This window comes from Pogona vitticeps, chromosome 14, assembly GCF_051106095.1.
Source record: "Pogona vitticeps strain Pit_001003342236 chromosome 14, PviZW2.1, whole genome shotgun sequence".
In the NCBI taxonomy this organism is placed as follows: Eukaryota; Metazoa; Chordata; class Lepidosauria; order Squamata; family Agamidae; genus Pogona; species Pogona vitticeps.
Genome location: NC_135796.1, coordinates 18,197,074 through 18,222,328, shown reverse-complemented (window position 1 = coordinate 18,222,328; position 25,255 = coordinate 18,197,074). Strand labels below are relative to the sequence as shown.

At 43.2% G+C, this 25,255-nt stretch overlaps 2 protein-coding genes across 4 annotated transcripts in view; one reads left to right on the top strand and one right to left on the bottom strand.

Annotated features, from left to right (window-relative positions):
* PPTC7 (protein phosphatase targeting COQ7) overlaps nt 1-15,781 on the top strand; it is an 18,539-nt gene extending 2,758 nt beyond the window's left edge. For both annotated transcript variants that reach the window (XM_072983444.2, XM_020802639.3), the window contains 5 exons: nt 6,317-6,496; nt 8,059-8,257; nt 9,933-10,056; nt 11,709-11,838; nt 12,122-15,781. In XM_072983444.2, the coding sequence (XP_072839545.1) occupies nt 6,317-6,496; nt 8,059-8,257; nt 9,933-10,056; nt 11,709-11,838; nt 12,122-12,180 (692 nt within the window). In that variant the 3' untranslated portion in view covers nt 12,181-15,781. The remainder of the gene's footprint in view (nt 1-6,316; nt 6,497-8,058; nt 8,258-9,932; nt 10,057-11,708; nt 11,839-12,121) is intronic.
* Nucleotides 13,629-25,255, bottom strand: RAD9B (RAD9 checkpoint clamp component B). 2 transcript variants are annotated; one of them, XM_020802660.3, is made up of 11 exons: nt 25,017-25,255; nt 24,157-24,227; nt 23,319-23,468; nt 22,707-22,821; nt 21,532-21,631; nt 20,605-20,711; nt 20,071-20,177; nt 19,231-19,295; nt 18,622-18,738; nt 17,885-18,023; nt 13,629-17,244 (listed from the first exon to the last, which is right to left on the bottom strand). In XM_020802660.3, exons 1-11 carry the CDS (start codon nt 25,048-25,050, stop codon nt 17,116-17,118), a joined length of 1,134 nt encoding a protein of 377 aa, XP_020658319.3. In that variant the 5' UTR covers nt 25,051-25,255; the 3' UTR covers nt 13,629-17,115. The 2 variants fall into 2 exon arrangements, with proteins under 2 accessions (XP_020658319.3, XP_072839544.2); XM_072983443.2 differs by lacking the exon at nt 22,707-22,821 and having other exon boundaries at nt 24,157-25,086.

The following is a 25,255-nucleotide window of genomic DNA, read 5'->3' as shown; positions in this document are numbered from 1 at the left end:
GAACATCTGAAGGGCTGAGAGCTTTCACTTTCTGTAGTGCATTGTAACACAGGAGTTGATGCTCCTGAAGTCACGGCAGCATAGTGATGCACAAACAGCTCTGCAGTGTTAGGGAATTGTTGTTGTCTTTTAACTCTTAATGCCGGTTGCATTACTATTACAGCAGCTGGACAACGAGTATTTTTGATACAGATTTGACAACTAATTCTAGTTGTGGATTTTTTCAGAAAACTAAATTTAGAGCAGGAGTTTAGTTTGGTACAGATAGCTACCATGTACAGAATCAGACCATGGATCCATCCAAGTCCAGCATTATCCTTGACATTCGTTGGCAGCAGCTCCCCAGAGTCTCAGACAGGGTTTTTCCCCAGCCCTGCCTGGAGATGGCAGGAGTTGAACCTGGGACTTCCTATATGCAAAGCGGGTGCTCTGTCTCTGTGAAAATGAATGGGTACTTTCCAAGGTTTCAAAATCAAGTCCTGTGGCTTGGAAGTCTTTGACTTCTCTGATTGTGTTCCTGTTATTTATATATTACCCAGCTTGTCAGCCAAGTAATTGCCCTGTGGCACTTCTGACATGAATAAAGAAAAAGACATCCGCCAAGCATAATTGCAAAGCAGCTTAAAAGGAAAGTTTGCAGGAGGAAGATATAATTGGGTGTTTCTTGGCTGCGGGGAAAAAGGGGCGCTTTCTCTTTCCAAGCTTTTCCCTCCAAGGGAAGAAGTAGAAGATGTTATGGGTGACTCGGCGTGTGTTGTAGTAAAGATACAATCTCTTGCTTTTGTCTCCTTCCACAGTTCTAATGCACAATAGAAAAAATACAGCTCTTTGCAGTCCTGACATGTTAGGATACTTTTGATGGCTTACCCCATGGAACACACCTTGGCCCCTTTCCTGTCTTGCACATTTGGCAGTCTCTTTCTCTCCAACACCCTATATTTTTCCCGCGTCTGTAAACATCATATCTCCAAGCCCTTCTCTGTTCCCTTGTTCTGAATTATTTTAATATGTTTGGCTTTCCTGTGTGCGCAAGTGATCAGGTAGCACTGGTGGTGTGCAGTAGGTCTTGGCAGATTTAGAAAATCTGTAAATAAAGTTTCTGAATTATCAAGCGAGAGATCAAGCTTGGTATGATTTTTTTTCTCATTTAGTTCCAATCTACTTTTCATAGAAGTCATTCAGTGAAATGAGTATGCCAAGAACTGCTTAGCCTTCAGTTCTGAGAAGTCGTGTTGGCTGGGTGTGGAGTTGTCACATGAGCCACTCCTGCCGATGGTGGTAGTGGAGAAATTGCATGGGGCCAATTTCCAGTTTAGTCCCTGTTTGACTAGCAGTGAAACCGCAGTGCATGCCTTTTGAACCGGAGAAATGTCTCTTGTCACAGAAAAGCAGTGAGTCCTTTGCCGGCCTCTGTATGCAAGAGTGGTGACCACTGCAGTCCTGTGTCAACTTGCCTGAAAGACCTTGGAACTCAGTGGGACTTGATTCTGAGCAGGGATGCATGGGGTTGCACTAAGATTAGCAGGAGCTGAGAATGAGGAAGGGCCCATTTAAATGTCACAGGTTGGTACCATCCTGACTTGCCTCTGGCAAGCCATAGTTCTCCCAAGCTCAGCTCCCTTTGTGCCTCATAGAAACAGCAGCAGAAGCCGGCCTTCCTGGACCGTTATCCTCTAGAAAACATGAGAGGTGGTCAGCTCACAGCCTGGTCACATTCCTTTATCATCAGCGTTGTCTTCAGGGTTTGAAAGAGCATGGAAAATAGGTTTTTAATTTTTTTTTAAAAAAAGGTCTTGCCACTCCTTTAGTAGCACCTCGTTTGGGTGCTAACAGTCAGCCTACTTCAGGCAGTGAAACACAGCCTGTGCTGAGAATAAACTGAGTATATTTGCGTATACTGTATGTGGTTATTTAGGTATCTTGCCTTGCTTCTGTTTGACCCAACTCCGGGAGGCCGTGGAAGATAGGAAGGCCTGGCATGCCTTGGTCCATGGGGTCACGAAGAGTTGGACATGACTTAACGAATAAACAACAACAACAACCTTGTGCCGTTTTTCAAAGCTATTTTATGTAAACATGAGGAACATGTGTTTTTTTACATGGTGTCACTGGAGAATCCCAGGCAGGAGACTGGGAGTTGGTTTTTTTATATAGAGTGGGCAGAAAGCGCATAATAAAGGCTGACACTTGTTCGTGTTGGGTTTTCTCCTTGGATATAATTGTAATGTGATATTCTAGTTCTTTTGCCCATTTTAAAGGCCAGGGCAAAACAAAAACAGCAGTGTAAGGCACCCCAATAGAAAGTGTGACAAGATTATTGGGATTTCAATTCCTTAGTGTATCTCCTTGACAGTGACCCGTAGGGTTTGTTCCAGCTCTGTGACTGGCAAAATCCATGTTGAACCATGAAGAGGCTGTTTTCCATGGAAGTCACTTAATTTTAGTAGCATAACGTGAGTCTTTTCACTTTCTTTTTTAATGAGATAATCACTTAGTCAGGAATCAGGTTTACCAAAGATGCTTCTCCTCCCTTCCTTTTGGGGAACAGTTAGCAATACATTGTATTTGAACACGACCTGTTGGGAGTAGGTGCTCTGTGTATGAGATACAAATACATATTCATCCCTCTTAGTTCTTTCAATGCCTTCTGTTATTCTGCTTGTGTTGAGTTCCTTTTTCTAGGCTAGAGTTGTTCTCTAGGTCACAAACTTCCTTGTGTAGCCAAGTCTTCAACGTGGCTGCAAAAAAAAAAAAAATAGATGTTTCTGGCAGAGCAGACGTGTGAGAAATGCTATATCTTTATCCATTTATATCCTGTCCCTTTCAGACAGATCTCAACGTCGCCTGACCTCCTTCCTTAAAAGACTGCTTTGGAGTTTTAGTGGCTGTTTGATCTCAGTTTCTAATTGCTCTCCGCACACTCTTTAGCTGATTGACTTTCTAGAAAATATATTCTAGCAATGAGTCCAGATTGTCCTTCCTCCTGTTAATGCCCCCTTTGTCTCAACCAGCCTCCACCCCAGGTTGATTCAGAATGATCATGGTTGTGCAATCTGATACATGCCTAATGAGAAGAAAAATCAGGTAAAAATAGTTGCTTCCAGGTAAACGTATGCAGGATTTCCAGCCTTGGCCTCCCAAATAAGCTTGAAGCTTTTCTCCTTTATCCTCTCCGTTCGCTTTCAAACTTAATTGCCAGCTTTAATCAAAGTGATTTTGCTTAAAAGGCAAGATTAGTCTTTCTGCCCCGTCTATAAAACTTCGTACGGGTTGAAGGACAGTCCGTGACCAACTAAGGGGCTGCTTTGTTAGGACAGAAGGAAACTGCCATGGAAGGGTCTCCTTTGAACCATGTCCTTGCAGAATCTTTCTGCTAGGTTGACCTTGGGAATGCTAGCATAGGTCGGTGGCCTAAAGGTGGGAATTATCTGACGTCCCAGCTGCTGATGTGTGGAGAAGCCCTTCTGGTTGTGTCCGCTTTCCTTGTCCCTCGAGTAGCGCTCGTGCTTTTTATAACATAAGAGTCCTTCATTTGGAGGATTGGGGAAGCTCTCTTCTAGCCCCTGATCCCTGCTAGAGGCAGGAACACATGGGTAATGATAGACTACTTAAATTGGAACAACATGATTTACAGTTAGGTTGGCATGCTTTTCTATGGTACAAAAAAGATTAAGAGCAGAAAAGTTTCAACTCGCATATGATAACTAGGGACTTGGAAAAAGATCATCCAGCAGATTTACCAAAAAAACAGCAGGCTGGGTATCACCCATAGAGGCCGTTACATAACCTAACCTCATGACAGAAGGGAAACTTTTAAGACATCAAGATCTATTTAAAAATGATTATGAGTTAAGGTCTAAATAAGAGTTAGAAATACAAAACATATCTAGACTGGTGGTCCAGAGCACAAGTGGAATCTAGGTATAGAAAAGATAAAATAGAGGGCCTTTACACAGAACAAACAATATTCGATAACTTCAGAACATGGCCAAAGAGCCCGAAAAACCCCCAACATCCAACCCCAGAATTGTTTTTTACTGAGCATTATACCAGATAATATAGGTAAGACAAAGAGCTACCTAGTTATATATACTGCAGCCAGAATTCTTTATGCTAAGGACTGGAAGAAATTGGAGATACCAAAACAAGAGGAACTCATTGAGAAGGTATGGGAAGCGGCAGAAATGGATATTCTATCAGAAGTGTTGAAAGACTGACTGTCCAATACAAAAGGCAACTGAACGATGGGATTTATTATACAAATGGCTTGAGTCACCAGATAGTGCTTGAATATCATAGAATTAAACTAAGATGTAAGTGTAATTTGAAACCTGGAGGGCAATCAAATTGTAGAAAGGCGAAAAAGTCGACTTGACATCGCAACATGAACAAACAGATTGGATGACAATTTTGTGTTCTCCTTCCCCCCCTCCCCCATATCCCCCTCTACCTTTTGTACTCCTTACCTTATCCCTAGTTTTTTTAAATAATAAAAAAAAAGAATATAAAATCTTGATGAGATGCTTAGGGGCCTGAATAACGTAGTCACTACTGGAGCTGTTCAGCACCAAGCTGCTGCTGCTGTCAATGCAAGGACCTCTATGCCAGCTACGCCCGTCTCCCCCGTCTTGTAACCGACAGTCTTGATCTGCACACGGTTATATTTTTCTACCTAGGAAAACAGTTAAACTGGGTCACCACTGTGTACAAAGGCTGCAGGGAGAGTGTAGTTCTGTCCTTGGGAAAAAATGTTTTTTTAAAAAAAACATTTGGCTGTACTTAAAAGTTTGTTGTCTATCTCTCTCTCTTTGTGTGTGTGTGTGTGTGGGGGGGGTACATATAAGAAAAAACAAAAGCTGTGTGTCTATGAATGTCCTTAGAAGTGCCATTATTTTCTACCTATGCACCCACTGAACTTATTTTGCATATTCTCATCTGCTTCTCTGACTGCCTTGCATTGCTGTAGATTATTAGTCCCTGCACTGGATGTTCCTGCATAGATTAATACATTCATTCCCTTCTAATTTTTGAAAAGAAAATTAACAAAACAAAACAAAAATCATTGGTCAAATGAGAGAACTACCAAAGTCATCAAAGGTGACTGTGCTATTTAACCACAGAGAGAGCAGCTGAAGTGTTACTAGGGAAGGAAATTCAGCATCTTCTTGTTGAGGGCATTCGCCTGCCTTTCCTGAAGCTGTAGGAAGGAGAGATGATTCTTTGCACCTGTCCTGCTGTGAAAAGCAGTGGCGGTTGTAAGCAGTGTTCCTTTTCCGTTCTGGCAGACCTTGGCTTTTTTTTTTTTAAACAAAAACAGATATCTGGAAGTCTGTGACTATTTTTGGGAGAAATCAGATTAATGCTGATGTCTGAGTCTGGCTGTAATGCTGATGGATTACATAGTTCATGCCAAGGTCAATTTTGAACCCTCTGTCTCGGTTTCGGCTGGTGTCCCAAGTGAAGGGCAATCAGGGGATTAGTGAGTTTCACTTTATGCACTAAATGATTATTTATTTCCTGGAGAGAAGCAAGCTGCCTTCTGTTCCAAAGGGGATCCATCTGCAGCCGACCCTCTGATTTGAGGGAAAGTGATTCATGCTGCATCCTGAATAATTAACCATGGTCTGAATTTATTCCATAAACTGCTACATTATGCCTCTTGCCACCTGGAGAAGCAGCCGCTGAGCATTGCAGGGCAGACTGCAGATCCTCGGCCATACCTCTGAGAATATTTCTGATATTGCAGTCTTCCACGAAGGTGACCCTGAACGGGATCTTTGGAATGGCTTCCCCTGTTGTTCTGCCTGCCTGGTGAACAGACACACTATAAAACCAGCAGAAGGCGACCCGTTCTGTTAGCAGAAGGGGGCAACGTTGTTCTTAGCGCCTAATGGCAAAAGAGCAGAATATCTGGGAGACGTGGGCTCCGAATGTACTGGAATGCGGAAATTGCTCCTTCCTCTACCTTGTGTCACTCCAGAACGGAATGAGCAAAGCCTGCCCTTGGTTCTGGGGAATATCTGCATAAGGGTGCCTTTCCCACTTCTGTAGTCTTAATGTTGTTACATAATCAATCCCTTATTTGGGGCTTCAGCTGTCGGAAGTGATTATGTACCTCTGTGCTCCTTGCACGGCATCTTATAGGGAGCAAGTGATGAGCTTAGAAAGCCGCCTTTAAAAGTACCGATAGGAAGTGATAAAAGTATCAAATGAAATGTGAGTGAAATGTTGCGCTTTGGTGAAAACATTGGCCTTTTTGTATCGATACAAAGGATGTATTGATTGCTTAACTGGTTACATTATCTCTCTCGCGTAGGGGTCGCGGATGGCGTCGGTGGCTGGCGAGACTACGGCGTGGACCCTTCTCAGTTCTCAGGGACTCTCATGCGCACTTGTGAACGCTTGGTCAAGGAGGGGCGGTTTGTGCCGAGCAATCCTGTGGGCATCCTCACGACAAGCTACTGTGAGCTGCTGCAGAACAAAGTCCCTCTGCTCGGTAAGAGCCCTGCCGGGAATCCCCCCCCCCCTTTTCTTCCTTTCCCATGGTTCCTTGCACCGTCCTCGGCCAATGACACTCCTGTTCTTCTCAACGGCCAATAAGGAGTCTCCGGTGGGGAAACCCCCAGTTGGTAGCTCATCTCCTGACATGAACTCATGAGACCCAAGCGAACCTTGTTCTCTTGAGGCTCAGTTCCCCTGTTCCCTCCGTTGGTAATTTGGGACGGGTGACAATCTGGTGAGGTTTGATCAAAGTGCAGTAAATCCAGCCCAGTATTTTAGGGGGAAACCGAAAGCCTTCAGTAGTGCCTTCACTTGACTGAACCCACGGAGAGTTTGTGAAGCAGAGTGTGTGCTTTAGGAGTGTCTTGGAACTATTCCTTGGACGAAGGGTTCGTCACGACTCGGAACAGCCAAAGGAGAACCGTAGAAGATCCAGACCTGCACAGTACCTGGGTCACACTAGAAGCCGGCTGAGCTAACAGAAACAGGCAACCTTTGGCACACTTAAGTGCAAGTCGTCCTCCCAGCCACATGTGCTCCTCACCTGACCTTAGTCTCCCTACCAGAAGGTCTCTCTCTCTCTCTCTCTCTCAATATGGAAGCTATATTTAGCAGTCTTCTGCCAAGCTTAGAAAGAGTCAGGTCCTTTTTGTTACGCAGCCAAGGAATGAATGTCAGCCACAGAATTTCTGCTTTGGTGTCAATATAGATTTTCTGCATGAAGTGGTCAAGGGGGGGGGGGGACCCAGAGTCTCATCAAGTCATGCCTTTTTTTTTTTTAGCAAAACCCCTGACCAAACAGAGAACTGCCAAGGTGTCTTCTTGCTGTGAGCGCCTGCCCAGTTCATCGTGACCTTATCAGTTCGCAAGAGAAATTCTGGGTTGAGCACATTGTTTATTAATATGAATTTCTACGTACAGGTCATCTTAGATCAGCTGGAGTATTTGACTCCTCCTTTCTCCCAGTTTTTGCTTCCTCACAGCTAGAACTATCCCCCCATGTTCTTCTAAAATCTCCCCTTATCTTGAACTCTTATTGGCTGTTTTGGGTTAAGAGCACGGGACAAGATCCGGTGTGTGAAATTTACTCAGGTTTCCTCAGTTCCTGGTACCTTTCTGGGCCTGTGTGCAGCAAAAAATGTATCGCCAGGCGTTGTGACTGCTGCCTGTAATCTTCTCTTCAGTATGAAGATGCTTGGAGGCTGCTCCTTCACCTGCCTCTACCAATCATAAGTGAAAGAAAATGGTTAAAAGGAGAACAAACCCATGTAGCAGCTGATTTGTTTTATAGAGTAATGATGATGTTGCTGCAAGTGGTTAAGATGCCAGCTTTTAAAGAAAGCTGTGTTGGATTGAGAAGGAGAAGAGGATTCCTGCAAACTGGAAACGGTGCAGGGCAGTAGTCCAGAAAGCGGGTCCTCGGAAGCGGAGTGCCTTTCCATTTGGTCCACTCTGAGCTCATCCCCTCTGAAGAGCCCATGGGGGGCCCCTTAATGTCAAAGCAGCTATGGTTCTGTCGTCACCTCAAAGCACATAAATCCCAACTCTTTCTTCCAGGGAGCAGCACCGCCTGCATTGTCGTCCTGGATCGGACGAGTCACCGCCTGCACACTGCCAACTTGGGCGACTCGGGGTTCTTGGTCGTCCGAGGCGGGGAGGTCGTGCATCGGTCCGACGAGCAGCAGCACTATTTCAACACTCCGTTCCAGCTGTCCATCGCGCCGCCCGAAGCGGAAGGGGTTGTCCTCAGCGACAGGTGAGGTCTTTTGGCATGGAGTGTCTGTCACCAGGACAAAAGGAGAGTTCCGTTGCGTCCCAGAGGTCACCGGGAGGAGAGGGCGTTTGCACCTCACAGTGCGGACACTGCACCAGAGGAACTCATTGACACTTTTTGTTCCCCTCCCCCTGTGGTTTTGTTTTTTCTGTGTTCATATTTTTAATCTTTGCCATTCGTTTTGCAAGGGAGAGAACTTAAAACCACAATGTGGAAGTGGCTTTTTATGCCTTAGGGTGTTGTGGTTGCACTCAGTGATCTTTCTCCTCCCTGACCGGCCAGCCTTCAGGAAATGCAGTGGCCCTTTCTTGTTGGAAGGTGTACCTATGAGGTACAGGGAATATTCCCACCTCTCGTGATGCTTGCTGTCTTCTGAAACATTCATACACAGAAGAGCCGTGTGAACTCATGGCAGGAGGAAGATGACTGCAGTGCAGCAGTTCTGTTGTGTTATACAGCCTTTATACCTGTTTCTGCTTTTGGTTTTCACATGTTCCGGTTCTTTCTTTCAGGGATTCAGTTTTTGGTATTGCCCTTCTTACGATTTCTACCCCAAGCAGAACTACTGTTGTGTGCAGCCGCGGGAAATATTTATTTGGCTGTATTTTGCTTACTTGGCTTAGAAGTGGAGCAAGTAATCTTTCAGAGAGGGCGCAGCGTGTATGGTGTGGAAATCTGCATTCTGTACTGCTGCAGGCAGAGTCGGTTGCAAGTGTGGAAGAGTGTGTAAGGCTGAGCGTATTCACAAGCAAACGAGAAGGACTCTGAGGGCTGACCTCTTGTGCCACTCCGTCTGGGCGTCTGGTGTGGCTTGCGCAGAGGCTCTTGCGCTGTCCAGTTCTCTGCCTTCCCCGTTTTCAGAGTTCGATTCTGCTCATCCTGCATACTCTGGCCATGAGGTAGCAAATACTTGAAGAACAGAGAGAGGGGAGCATGTGACTGCAGCTTGTATTTCAGCACAGTTAGAAGTTTCCGACCGTGCACCCTGCCCAATCAGAGTGAGCAAAACTCCCCTTTGGCAGAACACCAAGCTCTGGAACGGGAATGTTGGAAAAGCATGTTCTGTCCTATGGGAAATAGCAGCGTAAAAGGGATGTGTGCGCCAAGAAGCTGGAGCCAGATTCCCCCCCCCCCTTTAGGATCAGGCCCCTGGAACCACTTTTGCCAGAAATAAAAGCCAGGGAAAGGGAGAGTGTTGGGGGGGGAGTTAGGAATACACTCACTGTGTGTTACCATGGCAACCCAGCAAGCTTGTTTCCTCAGCGCTATCCCCTTACAGGTCTTGTATAAAATGAATGCCTCTGATCTGTGATTTGATTTGTAGAGCGGAGCCTTTGAATAGGTGGGATTGTACAAGGGTGCCCACTCGCCGTTCAGCATTTTGATTCAGTGGATCCACTCGAGATGGGACTGTGGGTTGGATTTAAGCCATTTTAAGCGCCGTAAAGATTGGCAAGTTGCTTTACGGCGTTTTTGAGGACTTGCAGCCCCATTTCCTGAGGCCCATGAAACTGCCCCCCCCCGTCCCCAAAAACTGATGCCAGATGAAGCCTTGTTAGCCTACACAGGGTGCTGCAAGCAGCGTTTCCCTCCCCGTTGTGGGTCTTGCCTTGACGCAAGAGCCATTCACGTATGCTGCTCTTCCTGGTTTTCACAGTCCAGATGCTGCCGACAGCACCACCTTTGACGTCCAGCTGGGGGACATCATCCTGACCGCCACAGATGGGCTGTTTGACAACATGCCAGACTACATGATCCTTCAGGAGCTTAAGAAGCTAAAGGTAACCAGCGTTGTGTTAGACCTTCTCTCTCGGCTGCCGGCTTCCAGGCTGAGGGACACAGAAGCAGGGCAGGGGGAAAGACTGTGAGGATCATAGCATTGGCACAAGCTGATTATAACGTTTGTAGAAGTCCGTGAGCGCGGTCTCCTCGTCCTTGTAGCACCCCTGTCATGTCGGCCCCTCTCATCACATGGCTTAGGGCTCTTAAAGAGAGTGGGTTCCCCAAGGCCCAGAGTGCCTAGCAGATGTCAAAGCAGCCCACCCTTTCTGTGGAGATGGAGGCAGACGGTCTTGTTCTCTCCGTGGTGGCAGCACCGTAGAATTTGAATGAGTGGGAGTCCCTCCTGTCATAGGCGTCTGCTGGGTCCTTTGAAGGAGAAAGGCGGCGTAAAAATACATTAAGTAAATAACAAATAGACCAAGGACTGAATAGTGTCATGGCTCATTGGGCCAGGAACCAGTGGGGATGTCTTGTACACGCTGTGTTTTCTGGTAGCTTTTGTCACGTGGCTTTGAAAGCCTTTAGTGTTTTAAACCTTTCTCAGGATCTTTTGGAAGTGCTGGAATTCTCAGACTGAAGCGAGGGGTGGGAGGGCTCTGTTCTGTTTGCTAGAGGATGGAGAGCTTTTGGTTTGGGGGGTGCTCTTGTCTGGCGTCTTGCCCTTTACACCCCACGGCCCACTATGAATCTGGCCTCCTTTGATGGAGTTCACCAAGAAAGAGAGGCTGAGTCTGTGCCAACGGGATTTCTCAACGAGGAAGAGACCTTTGGGTAGTGTGGGCGGCATATAAATTAAATAAATAAATAAATAAAATAAATAAATAAATAGAGAAATTAGTTTATTTCTCCTGATCTCTTTCTCTCTCCTCCTCCTCCTCTTCAGTTCCACCAGTAGCAGTGTCCTTAGTCTACCTTAAGCCTCTAGTTTCAGCCATGCTTGTGCTAAATGGCTGATTGAGAAAAGCTTATGTATCTGAGGGGAGGGAGGCATGTTCAAGAGAGTATGTGGCAGTGCGAACCTGGGCCAGGAGTGTCTGTCAACGCTGTGTAGTTCTGTTAAAAATTGCCTCTCTTGGCTGCACCTATACCCAGACATTTAAGTGGGTCCCTCGAGGAGGAGAAAACTTCAGAAGACAACTTTGAGCCATGTTCTTGCAGGTAGTGTGCTAGTGCTGCTGTTGGCCCCTGTGGCTGTGCCGCCCTTTACATTCCCTCCAGTCTAGAGTTTTCTTTCTCCCTGTGCAGAAAGGAGGCCCGTGAACACTGGTCCAAGGTTAAACGTTGTTTGGAAGTCGAGGGCAAGCTGGGCTTTCCAACCAGCTAAATATCCGCTGCAGATGAGCTGTTGTCAAAGGACTTACAATATGAGCTTTCAGGTGAAGAGCAGCTTCCCGGGATTTGTGCCAGCGGGAGCTGCTCCCGAGTAGGTGTAGGTGTAGGTGACATTCATATACTACTTTAGGTAGAGTTCTGAAACATACTTGTATTTCTTTCCTCGCAAAATAAACTATTGGGTTCAATGCGGTTGACCTTTCAACGGCAAAAGGCGAGTAAATAGTTCTTAGGCGTGCACTTGTAAAATGTGAATAGGCAAAGCCTTTCAAAAATTAACATGGATCTTTTTTTTTCCTTTTGGCCTCTCTCAATCTAGAATTCAAATTATGAAAGCATCCAGCAGACAGCAAGAAGCATAGCTGAGCAAGCTCACGAACTGGCCTACGATCCGAACTACATGTCTCCCTTTGCACAGTTTGCGTGTGACAACGGGCTGAACGTAAGAGGTAAGGTTTCCAGCTTTTCTCCAGGGACTAGGAGTCCGCTCCCAGACACGGTGAGCTGTCTCGCGGACAAGGACGAGGTCCTGTAGGCGAGGCTGCCTGTTTCCCGTGCGGTAGCAACGTTCAAGGTCGGCCCATCGTTCGGCTTTGTGCCTTATGGAGGTGCAGATTTCTATGGTTTTTCCAGACATCCCCACCAGGTTTTATTAATAATTTAAGACAAGGCCTTAGCTGGTCTTCTCGTTAACAAAAGCAACAACAATACTGACACATTTTGATTTTGCAGGTGGGAAACCAGATGACATCACCGTCCTGCTTTCAATAGTCGCGGAGTATACAGACTGATGGGCTGAAAAGATCCAGTTTGGTGGCTCTGTGTGTTTCCAGCTGTTCCCACCGTCGTATGTACTGTTTCCTGCTGGCGGGATGGCTTTCTCTTCAGCTGATCTCAGTGGCTGTTCTGTTATTACGTCCATGGCCTCTTTTAAAACACGGCCAAAGTCTCCGTCGTGATCCGCCGCTGTGGAGTACACTGGGGTACCTCTGCCAGCAAGAAATAAGAAGAATTTCAATACTTGAAGTGTTTTTTTCTTTTTCACAGCTGAGTAGTAAAAATTGTGTCGTGTTGGGGGAAAAAGGCGGAAGTCATCAAGGTTACGGCTCTGAAGAGAATGAGCAGTTAGTAGAAATTGGCTGTTCTTAAATGGAAACTTAGATGGGCTTTTTTCAAAAAAAAAAGATCAAGAGAACCTCCTTGAGGGTGCCAGCGTGTTGTTGGGAAAAACGCTTCGTTTTTCATCCGTGAAAGGTCACACTGCCGTCCTTCAAGGAACGTAGTAGGATAGATGAGGCTTGTGTTTATACGAGGATAGATGAGGCTTGTGTTTATACGAGTTCTCCACAAGCTTCCAAATGCACCAAGACCCTTGGTATATAGGATGTCAGCCCCGGAGCCTTCTTGTCTGTTACTAAATGAGGAGCACAAGGAAAAAGTTTGCAACGCATGTTGTGCCCTGTGAGTTGCGTGTCGGCCGAGGAGAGAAGCGTAGGGGTGAAAGTGTTTGTCCATCATCGTACAGATGGCAGTTGGGCCTATCATCTCTTCATATGAGACCTTAGAAAAGCAGTTTTCTAAAGAGCTTTTGAGTCCTAATGAAGTCTGAAGAAGCCAGGACAATGGAAGGGAAAGGAATCACGAGATGCTTTGGCATCTCGGAAGGGCGAAGGGCGTTGCAAGTGGCGAATCCTCAGTGCTGAATCTTCACTTTTGAGTCGGGGGGGGGGGAATTGCTTGGTTTCAAACGACATGCCTCTCTGCTCGCGCTCCCGCGGCAGTAAATAATCGCACATGTGCAAAATGCTGGAGAAACAGCATTTAAATTTTCGTAGCTGATACGTAGGATTTCCAGAATGAACTTTTAATGTTTACAGGTATCTAATAGCCATTTCGCAAAATAGCATTTCCCTTCATTTCGTTGGCTCAGTCCAGTTTCTTCAGGAGCTACGACTTTCCCTCCCTCCCCTTTTTTTTAAAAAAGCTCACGTAAAAACCAATAGCTATAAAGATATATATATTTTGGTCAGTTTTTCATAACTTTTTTTTTTTTGCTGATAGAAAAGTACTTAGAAATGAAAAGCCATGTTTTATATAGAAGTTGGGTAATATTGATGTTTAGATGATGAGCTTGGCCAGTAAGGAAATCTTCCGTTTTGTGGAAAAAAAAAACATGAAAGGGAGCTTTACGGCCAGGCTTATTGTATTAAAACTGTACGTTTGAGGTTACCTCAGCCTGTTTTAAATATTTTTTGTGGTTGTACTGTATATTTGCATAATGGTGTCAAGCTTTTTATTTATAATTATGTCACATGTACCATGTACATGTCACTATTTCAATGCATCCTGCTTCTAACAGGCATTTAATTTACCATCAGAATGGGCAAAATCATTTGGAAGCTGTGTAATCTACCTTTTCTTTTCTTTTTTTTCCAGATTTGGGGCATGACAGTTTTTTGTAAACGACCTTTAATTTCTTTTCAGAATGCCTTAACCACTTAATTTGAAAAATGGGATTATGATAATTATTTTGGCGTGGATACAGGGTGGAATAAAAAGGAATGAAGACAATGATAGTGCTATAAATTTTTTTTAAATGTGGCAAATGATAGCTTTGCACAAACCATTTCAATCCCTTGTACAATTTAACGCTGAACAAGCTGTTCCTGTGTCTCTTCAGTTAGAAGGCATGTTATTAATGCTGTAGTGCACCGAGTTTATTTTCTGCAGTTGTTCCTTTCCCCAGGACTTCGTTTGTGCTTAGAGATCGCCCATATTCACTGTTGGTTACACTTCCTCGTTTCCTGTAAGCACCTCTTAGGAGGGCTGACGTGCTGCAGAATTTCCCCCGGGTTTCCGTTCAAACACGTGTGCAGAGGACTGAGGCGTCTCTCCCATGCTTAAGAGGTGGTTCTCTCCTCCCCTTCTTTATACAAAGTGTGTGGGGAGCGTCTTGGATCCTCTCAAGAAGGATCCGTCCTAATATCTGGCCCTTGCTTCCTTTAGAGCATTTCTTGTCAAGCACTGTATAAAGCCATTTGTCTCTTAGTACCACTTTTTTTTTAAATGATCAAATTGAGTTTTTAAACGTGCAGACATCAAGCGCCCCCCTCCTCGCTGGACACCAAAGACCAGTACAGTTTATAGCTTTTTTGCCATCTCTCTTTAAAGCAATACTGTATTATAAAGAATTACGTCTTTTTACTGCACGCTCGAGGTGGTTGGGTTTTTTCTTTTCCATGTTAAGATGTGCACTCAAACATAATGGAGCCTGATTTCTTCCTATTAACTTAAGCTGTCTGCGCACAAATATATATTTTTACACAAGGAGATAGGCAGGGCGTGTGCATTTACGAAAAGAGCCCTTGACCAATTATTCAGAGTAGTGGCTTGTTAACCCTGAGGAGGTAATTTAACTCGTGGTGCAGAGAAGTCCAGGTCCAGGTTTTGTCTTCTCCTAAATTGGGGACACAGATGTGGAGACCCTCAGGTGCAGAATTGCTTTCTGAACATTTTGGAGGAAGCAACCCCCGGCTCATAGTAGCCCTGCATCACTTCCGAACGCTGTAGCAGTTCCAGAACCTGCTTTCCGGAGAGGTCTCCCGTTGGGTGACCCCATCTGTAGAGACAAGATACATGGCTAATGTGACATAGCCGTATCCATGGAGGAGTTCATGTCCACGGTTCCTTGTTATTGTAGCTGTTGGTTGAGAGCATGGAGGACTCGGGTGTTTCTCTGAGCGGAACTGACTGATCCCACGGGGTTTCTGTGGATTGGCTCTGCTCCTTTGCCCTTAAAATCCTGCTGTGGGAGGACGGGAGCCTCTGCTTTGCTTTGTGAACAGAAGGGACAATGTAGTCAATTGGAACTGCTGCCTTTTGACTTTTTCTTCTGCTGGGGAGGCGTCCTCTCTGGATCTCCGCTTCTTCTTCGGTTCGGGTGGGTGGGACTCTAGATCTGAGCCCCTAGGAGACGCTTTACAATCTGTTATTTCAGCAGCAACAAATAAAATGTGTGTGTGTGTGGGGGGGAACCAGCCTGGAAATCTGGGACCAAATTGGACATGGAGAGAACTGTCCATAGTGAAAGCAGTGACAAAAGACACGGTGACTGAAATTTCTCTTTGGGTGGTAGGTTGCTTTTCTGTGGGAAAAACAGAATAAATATTGACATGGACTTTTTTTGTTTTGTTTTTAAATTATCTGACAAAGATAGCTGATCTAATGAGGATGCTCTCTTTTTTTCTTGTTAAATGAAACTATCATTACCTGTGCTTACCTAAAAGAGAATTATGTGAATTGGATGTCCGAAGTATAATTTGTGCAAGAATAGTATCTTGTAAATACATTAAAATGAACTAAAGATATTTAATAAATATAGTATTTATACAATCTTTGTGCTTGGGTTTTTCAGCAGTGATTGTGCTCAGAGGGTCTTGCCAACACCCACTCCTGGCGGAGTGTTACTGCTAAAATGTGACCTTGCCCAAATTTTATTGACTTATTCTGGCTTCGAGCCCATTGTAGTAGGTTAGTGTGTCCTAGAGCAATGTTTTCTGAGGATTTATGATCTTAATTGTTTAACAAAAACCAGATTATCAGTACCTCTCCACTCTTGCAGGAATATAAAAACACTGAAGTTGGGGAAAGCATAAATTGCAGGGCCAATGCAGTTACAACTTCTATTCCAGAGGCCATATGAAAGGAGTATGTTCTGTACAATTACCATCACAATGGAAGGGGAGTGCGTACTTGCACTTTCTGTTAATTCCAGTGAGATTGTGCAGGAGAAATGCTTGATGGAACACGCACATGGCAATTTTTGGAGGTGAGGAGGAGTGGGGAACAATGAACTGGAAAGATTAATAGGAATAGCAATAGAAAAAAAACCCGTATAATGAATGAGGGGTTCAAATGAAAGGGCAAAATACCAGTTACTTTATTTGCAAAAAGCTTATGGCAAAGCTTAAAACAAATTATTCTGGCATCCAGTAAACAGAAATCGGCTGCAGAAATGTCCTGAATTCTCTACTTCTACTAGCTGGTCTGTTTCTCCACCCTGAACGTCCATGAGCAGTTCTGGTCCCATTCTCCTCCACTGTAGGGGGTTGGCGCTCAAAGAAGGGCACAGCCCTGGATCCGTGTGTGACTCTTTGTTAGGTTGCCCTGGGCAACTGCTCGCTCTTGGGCCTGAAACAACCACATACCTGTTCGTTTGTTTGGGACAACAGCATTTGTGTTGAGCTACATGCATACACCATGTTTAAAAAAGTCCCAATTCACTGTTGTATTCCAAGGTTTTTTTCCCAGTACTGTATTCTCAAAAGTAGTTTTATTGCCTGGTGAGTTTACAAACCTTGATTAAACGTGGAGGAGCAACAGAGCCCAATCTGTACCACCTCCGTCTTCAGCCTGCCCAAACGATCCCCTCAAATCTCACAGGTAAGTGCAAATAAGCTAAGGCAGTTATACTCATTCAACTTAGCCTCACCAGTCATGTCTGAATTCTTGATTCAGTGCTTTGAAAATGTTACATAGGCGATAAAGAGGCAATGAAATATTTGTCCAGAATCTTCTCGCAAGAGTACTAAATAATGAGGATATTCTAATACTGTGAAACATGTCTTAAAAACTAGCAGAAACTCAAGTAGTCTGGGTGTCGAGCAGATACATAGGTTGCCCGATGACGGCATCAAACCTTTTAAACAGATGGATATTTTGCAGCATTAAAATGCCGGCGAGAGTTCTCCATGGCTCAAATCCTCTTCTGTATCGCTTGCGGTTGCCAAACTATGGAATATGTGGGTGATATCCTGCTCCGTGGATGAAACTGCTCCAAAGAACAAGGAATGAAACTAGAAAAAGTAATGGTAGAAGAGTTAACTGTCATGTCCTTAGTTACCCCCTTCCAATTTTGCAGAGAGATGAGGGCCTGCTATGGGAATGACGGGTGTATATACAGACTGGATTGCGGTTGAAGTTACCTGCCAGTGGCTTTCTTTTTCCTAGGTAATTAATCCATTCAGTCTGATGGAGCCCCTTGGATCAACTCAAGAGAGTACCCCTGGTTCCTCCCCCCCCCCCACTATTTCTATTCAAACGGGTCATTATAAGGACTTAGCAACTTTTAAGGACTGGTACTTTATTTATTGATTGATTTGATTAGATTTGTACCCCACCTATCTGGACCAATGGAATTACTTGGCTTATTTGCTTCTTACCTCCTCGTTCCCACTTCTGTCTGCAGCCATAGTTACTTACTATTTACCAGTTATCAACCGGTCTTGGCAGGGAGGAAATGTGGTTTCCCAACTAGAACCAATATATACCTAGATTCTATACACAACAGCATAAAACCCTTTTCTATTGCATTTCTGGATGGGGCAGTACAGCCAAGGTATCAAAATACCAATTCAATGCCAACCAAAAAGCACGGGTGTGAAGCTTGCTTCTTGGAATAGCCTCTTCCAGCCCCTCTTTGGTTTCCCCTTTTACCTTGTTGTGGCTAGGGTCAGGTGGAGCCAGGCCCTCCGTCACAGTAAACCTAGGGGCTGGAGTTGTGGCTGTTTTTGGATCTTTGACATCCTTGTTACAGATGACGGTGTCTTGATGGCATCTCTCTGTTGGATGACTCCTAAATTGCCATAGAGTTGCATGTGCTTCGTTACTTTTCTGTTCCCACAAGAGTCACACACACACACACACACAAACACTTCTATTCTCACTGCCTTTCTGCTAAAACAAGCACTTGGAAGGTTACTGCTGGTCTGACTCAGAATAAAACAGCTCTCTTGTGTTCCTTAATACATCAATGTTGCCTACGTTAACTAGAAATGGGTAGGCGCCTGGGGCTCGGCCGTGGGAATAATTTCCCTCTTAGATTCTGATGGTGCTGTGGGGGATTCTGCGCTTTGACAGCAACATCTGGGATTCTGCTCAGCATGTGAACAAAACCTGAGAAAGCACAAGTCAATGGCCTGCGCTGTATTGAATAAACACGGCTGTTCTGGCTACTATCCTGATGAGAGCAATTAACTCCCAGGAAGAAAAGTGCTCTTGAGTAATAACGACAGCTTAGTGGTAAGAAAGAATTCCTTTTACTATCTATCAGTTCCTTGGGACTTCACCCACAACAACTGTGTCTCTGCTCTCTGGAAACTGAAGAGACTGAACGTCATCTAAAATCAAGCCCTTGGCAAAAAAATAATAATAATTGGACTTTAAATTTTTACCTTTTCTCAGCTTGTGAAAGAGGCTCTTGAGAGGATGCCCCATGTTCAGCCTCTGTTAATGTAGCCAAAACAAAACTGGCTTCCACGAACAAGTCCTCAATGCTGAAAGCGACAGGTCTTTAAATGGAAACATAAATCTGAGCTGAGAATTAGCTCCTGGTTACTTCTGGCAGATATATATGTGTGTGTGTGTGTAGGTATATGTGTATGTACATATCAGAAGTGACTTCTGTAACCATTTTCCAGTTTTGATCGGAAGCACTACAGCATGGCTTGGCTTCCTATCACCACACTGGGTAGTACAATGACTTAAACCTTTAAAAAAAATCAAACTTGAATTACAGCACACTTAAATTGTGGGTTGTGGGCACCATTGTTTTCTGATGTGTCACTCAATACACAAGTCTGACATGTGAGTTGCTTAAGTGCAAATGCTCTGTGGTATATGCAAGAAGGTCCTTACAGATGCATGTACTCAATATGTGTTTGTATATTTGTGTGTCCCTGCATTTATATATAATACATTCACTTATGGCCCCATACACATTACAGACAATCAGCTTAAGCAGTTTCAATTATTAGTTGAGCAAACTGTATCCATCAACTTACCTTCCAGAAACACCAAAATGAACAGAGACTGGAGCACTGATAGTTTCTGCACAAGCTAAAAGACCCTGAGAGGAAGTCAAAGATGTTAAATTAATTCCAATATAATATCACAAATGTACTTATTCCCAATCTGAGTCGGGTGGGGCAGGGCAGAGCAGACATTTTTCTGATCATTTCCAAACTCCCTTGCCATTTTGACTGATTTATTTAGATTTACAACCTATCCTTTCCTCAGAGTTAGGGTCCATGTTTGAGGACCTACAACGGGAACTCTGGCGATGCACGGTTGGGAATAAACACTACAGAGTGTTAGGTACTTACTTTGAGCAACCTCTTCCAGACGGAAAAGCCAGCTGTACTTTTAACATTTTCTTATTAGTTTCATGAATAACATCAAAATAGAGTGAATAAATAGCATGACCTCATTCTTTCTCTGCAGCTACAACATGAAGAAATGTAGCCAACACGACCCATATAAACTCAAGCCAGAATATTCCTCACTTGTGGGGAGCCTGCTGCCTGTGACTGTTGAAGTGATAAGACAATATGAGGACTCTTAAAAAATTCTTTAGTGGCTGCAGACCACCTGTTCTTTCATTCCTAGCCAGTGGGCTACTTAGTCGGCTACCTCTGGGTGCCAATAACATCATGGCTTCTTAGGGTGAAACAGACAAACGTCTAGATTTACTGTCAATATCTAAGCAGTTCTTTCCTCCTCCCATTTCCTGTAACCAACCTCCTGAAGCAAGACTTTTCCAACTAGTCCCCATAAAAGAGCCTAGCCACATAATGTAGCTGGACGTGCCCTCCAGCCAAGCAAATAAGGGTCACCAACTTTACCCTCAGCTCTTTAAGGCAAAAGGTGACTTCAGAGTCGACTCCAATTTGAAAATATTCAAATTCTTCCGGGCTGAGGTGGATTTCTGTATGCATGGCCTTGGCAAAATCTATTTTTAAAAGCATGAAAATGACAGACATGAACAAGAAAGCAGTTTAACAGGAAAACAAGTGAATGTCTTCCTAATCATATTGGGTGCATAATTCTGAGCTGTGGTATATGTTCACCCATGGTAAAATGCAGGCCCCACTGTGTGACAGAGTGGTGTGATTCCAGTGCCACATAGCATATGTGGAAAAAACATCATTAATTACCATGATTTGTAAGCGAGTCATGGATGGTGGGATGTATTTCTTTTCCAGATGTATTCTTTGCTTAATTTAATCAAACAATTAAATCACTTTTGAGCCGCATAAAATGCAAGATGCTCTTCCTTAAGACATCATTGTTTTATTTCATTCTGTGCATTATCTTCTAATTTATTTTCTATCTCACCATTAAATGTGTAAATGTGACAGTGCAAGCTTCGTTTTTACCTGCGTCATCCTCAAGGTAAGTCTTGAAACAGACTTTCAATGGCGTTGCCGCGAGTGTCACTTCATCCTGATAGGTTGGAAAATGAACCAGTATGTCGGACAGCTGCCTGAGAAGCATGAAAAATGTGACAAGTCTTTGAGACCAGAAATTGGACTCTTTGCTTTTTTAAAAACACAAATAGCAAAAATGGGTAGACTGTTTTAGCTTCATTTAGAACCAGGGGTTGGGAATTTGATTCCACACAGTGCCTGAAAGGAGCTGGTTTGTGTAGCACGGTTACAAAGCACCTCCAGAAGGAGGGAATAGAAGACCCCTCTCAAGTACTCTATATGTACCTAGAAAACTCTGGAAAGGAATCGCTGTAAATCAGAATTGACTTGAGGGTACAGAGTTATTGATAGAAAGAAAGGAGATCTGCCAGAACTCTATTTTGCCTTATGTATCTCCTAGTTCTTTTTGCTATTCCTATCCAGAGTACTCAAGCAGCCTCGTAAGTAAAAAGGATGAACCAGGTAAAAAGGGCCAGCAATGCTGAAAATAACTAAGGTAGCTGACCCATGAGAGAAAAGTCCAAATCCACAGTTTAGTGTCACTTTTGCAGGAACCAGGCAACATGGGGAGAAAAAAAAACCTATACAAGTTTTCTTGTCTTCATAATTGTTTGTTGGGCTAAATGGTACTAAGAAAGGAAGGGTTGGGGAAGAAACAGAAAGAAAGAAAAAGGCATTGGCTTGTGGCTATATTTGTTCCCATTTAAACTGTCTTGAACGCTGTTGGTATTATAAATCAAATAAATTTGATTATCTGATTAATGAGAGCCAAATGACTTGAAAATGAGAAGTGAGCCTTTATATTGTAATTGTTAACATACTGTACTCTCTGATAAGAAGCAAGTTGATTGGTAGCCAGGAGGTTCCTTTCCGTACCTGGGCTGGATTTTCAGTACATTCGGGCAGAGGTGTTTTCCAAACACAACTTGCAAAGCTTCACATTCCTGGAAAGCTAAGTTATGAGTTCTCATAACACCTAAGGAGAGAGATTACAGTCCCTCATTAGCATAGACTTGAGGACACAGCTTCCCGAAAAAGATTCTCTTTGGTCTCAACTCATTTATTTATTTATTTATTTTTATTTATTTAACTCAGGAACAGCACGGGGGGTTCTCCCTAATGCTTATAACAAAAGTTTTTTTTAAGTATGCAAAGAAACGGGGGGGGGGGGGGGGAACAGTTTCCAGTAGGACACTTCATAGCATTGTAGAATCACAGTCTGAATAGGACTCTTACCTTGGGTAGCCCCTTGAAACAGACGATGCAAATTGCAAATATTTAAAAAGAATTGAACAACTATAAGATTAAAAATTGTAAATAAAATCAGTACTGAAACACATTTAAAATGACAAGACACAGCAGTCCATTAAAAAAAAAACACCTTCCCAAACCACCAATCGTCAAGGAAAAGCTTGTCTGAAGAGAAAGGTCTTTGCCTGTTTGCTGCTGATTTGTTTTTAATAACATTGAATCCTTAATTCCTTCATCAAAATAAAAGGTGGCATATGGTGCTCTCTAGTGGCCACTGACTGCACTTCAACTCGTTCTCAAGAAGTGCACGTTAATTAGAACCCGAAAAACCCACAACAACCATGCTCGTTAATTACTTTATCTGCTCAAGTCTAATTCTTTCCTATGTGTAAACCCAATGCAGGGAAAAAATGGCTCAACTAGTTCATTGTATCATATGCTTTTGTTGAAAATATGTATTAAGATGTATTTGCAACTTGTCCTGTTATTTTTTTTTTATTCTGAGGTGTTTAATAGAACATGCAGCTTTATTTAATTATTTGAAACTGGATCCAAAAAGGTATTTCAATTGTGCCCAAATTTGCTTTGACTTTTCTTAGGATGTTTTGACACTGCCACAGGCCATAACAGAACTACTTGGGAAAATACCAGTTCTAATTAAAAAAAACACACCCAAAGCTCTCATTGGCAAACAGAATTATACAAAGTTGTTTTTATGATCTTACTCTTAGTAATGTTTTAAACCTTGTTTTCTGTCCCACAAAAGGTCACACAAGGTCATGTGCCATTTCCTGACCTACCATGTTTGCAGAAAAGCTGAAAAACCACATGGCAGTCGTGAAAGTTTGTATAAATCTTGCATTGTTCCACATTCCTTTCCAGTGTGTTTAAGCACCGAAAGACAGGAAGGACTGCCTGAAGTAGAAGGAGTACTATTAGCTGAATGGACTTTCCCAGGAGCAAAACTTACTTTGCCAAATATTATACAGGGTCTTTAGAAAGTCCTTGTTCCAGTATATCAAAATTTGTACTGTACTTTAAAGCCAAAAACATTGAACCTCAGATGAATAATAGTTAGCACTTGAAAAGACAGTATTAGAGAGAGAGAAAAGCTTACATATTAATACTGACAGAATATTACTGTGTGGGTTAACAATCCATCAGTAAATGCTTACAGATAGCACTTCCTTTATTGCATACAAACAATTTTATAAAAATAAAATACATCCTAGCAGCTCTAGCAAAATGCTATTGTGCCAGATGAAAACTTAGGCATTGTTCAAAGCCACATTTTTAACTGAAGACAGCACTTTGTGAAATTCCACTCACAGTATTTTATTGCTACTGTACTTTATTGCCCAAATAATTATACTACACTGATAAGATAAAAGATAGTCTATTGTCATACTTACCTTTATTGCCAATTGGCATCTAGGTTGTATGTTTGTTTTATTCCGACTCTGTTCAGCTGTATTTGTGCAGGAATAATGCTGAAAGAAGGTAGATGAAAAGAAGATGCAGGCGTAGGCCGACCGAGACGAATTCACAGATCTCAGGGAAAGCTGTAAATATAATCAAATGCATTTTCAGCAGGGAATTGTATCTGTGTCAAGGCACAAACAAACAAATTATAATATGGTTATATCAGAGGTTATGTTCTTAAAAAAATTAAAACTAAAATATTGATATCAGTAAGTGGCAAGTATGTCGCCGTAAACAAATGATCTGCTACAATTTCACTGGCAACGAAATAGCTCCAGAAAAGGTGGTTTAATCTATTTAATCTGTTTATTGCAATGATATATGCAATGATACATAACTACTGAGCTATTTCCCACCGGGCTTCCAGAAGTGGGACATCCGGGTTTAAACCTGGGAGTAAATCGGATCACGTCCTCTGAGGAGCGCTCAGAACAGAAATTAGTGGTAAAAACAAATTTATCTGTTTAACACAGGATGTGGTTGTTCTCACACTGTTCTATAGTACATCTACACACACAGTTATTGCAATTTGATGCCATTTTAACGGTGGCGGCTCTACCCTATGGAGTTATGGGATTTGTAGTTTGGCGTGGTTTGCAGTTTATCTGCCCTCCCTTAAGGACAGGTGCTAGACCTCTCTAAAAAAGAAATCTAAGTCCTGCCCCCAAACTGAAAATCCCAGGGTTTAATTGGATGGAGTGGCCATTAAAGCCGCATCAAACTGCTATAACTGTACAGCGTAGACAGAAAAACTCTGCGTGTACTTACGCCTTTTTCCACTGGATCAAACCAAAATTCGTCACTGATCCGTGCAAGGGCATGTATGGCCCTTCCAAATACTGGGGAGAAAATATGGACAGAACAAAATAGGGTGGTTATATTTCAATATGCCATACAATCCAGAAGTCTACGCAGAATGAAGCCAAATTTATTTCAAGTTATTGCAGCAGGTTGCTCTTAGATGTCCTCAAGGACATGTTCCAAGATCACAGTTGGATTCCCCCTATCTGTGGGATCCATTTATCCCCTAGTTCATTTATCCCGTCAGAAAATACTTAATTACAAAAAAAACAACAGAACTATTTTTATAGGTATCCCCAGGGTGTATTTACTAGAATTGGCTCTAGAGCGAGCTAGAGACCATGCCATGTATAGCGTTCCATATTTCCGCGGTTTTTTGGCATCCACGGAGCGGGAAGTGGCTTGAAAAATGATGCCCGCAGATACTGTTTGTTCACGGTATCCAAAACAAAACTTAAAATTTGACTGTATTGTCTATGTTTTAATGTTACATACACAATACAGTAAGTTTGTGTTTCTCCTATAATACCTTGTACTGTACTGTATATAATGTATAAAATACTTTTGCTTTAAAGGTCCTTGTAAGGCTTGTGTTATATTGATCCTTATTTTTTCCTTTGCGGTCTATTGATAAATATCTTTTTAAAAAGAGCATTTATAGCTCCTTTTTGTGATTTTATGTCGACATAGCTCCAGGGACATAATGTGAAATGCTGGAATGTGAATAAATTAGGAAGATTTAGTATTTATTAATCAATCACTGCTCTTTATGATGATGATAATGGGATTTTTTTTCTTTTTTGTCTCCTCAGGCCTGTGGGCGCTACCTCGGACGTGGGCGCCCCCAATCACACACTTCATAGTGAGGCGGAGGCGAGAGAAAAAAAGCTCCGCTGAAAAGGAGATTTTGTTTAAAGTGTTAAAATGTGTGGTGCTTGCGAGTGTTTTTAGGACAACGTCGAAAAATCGCCCGCCTGGCCAAAAAAGGCGGGAAAAGGCGCCTGAGGTAAATGCCGCGGCGGGAGTGAGTCGCGCGCGAGAAGGAGGGAACGCCCCTCAGGGCCAA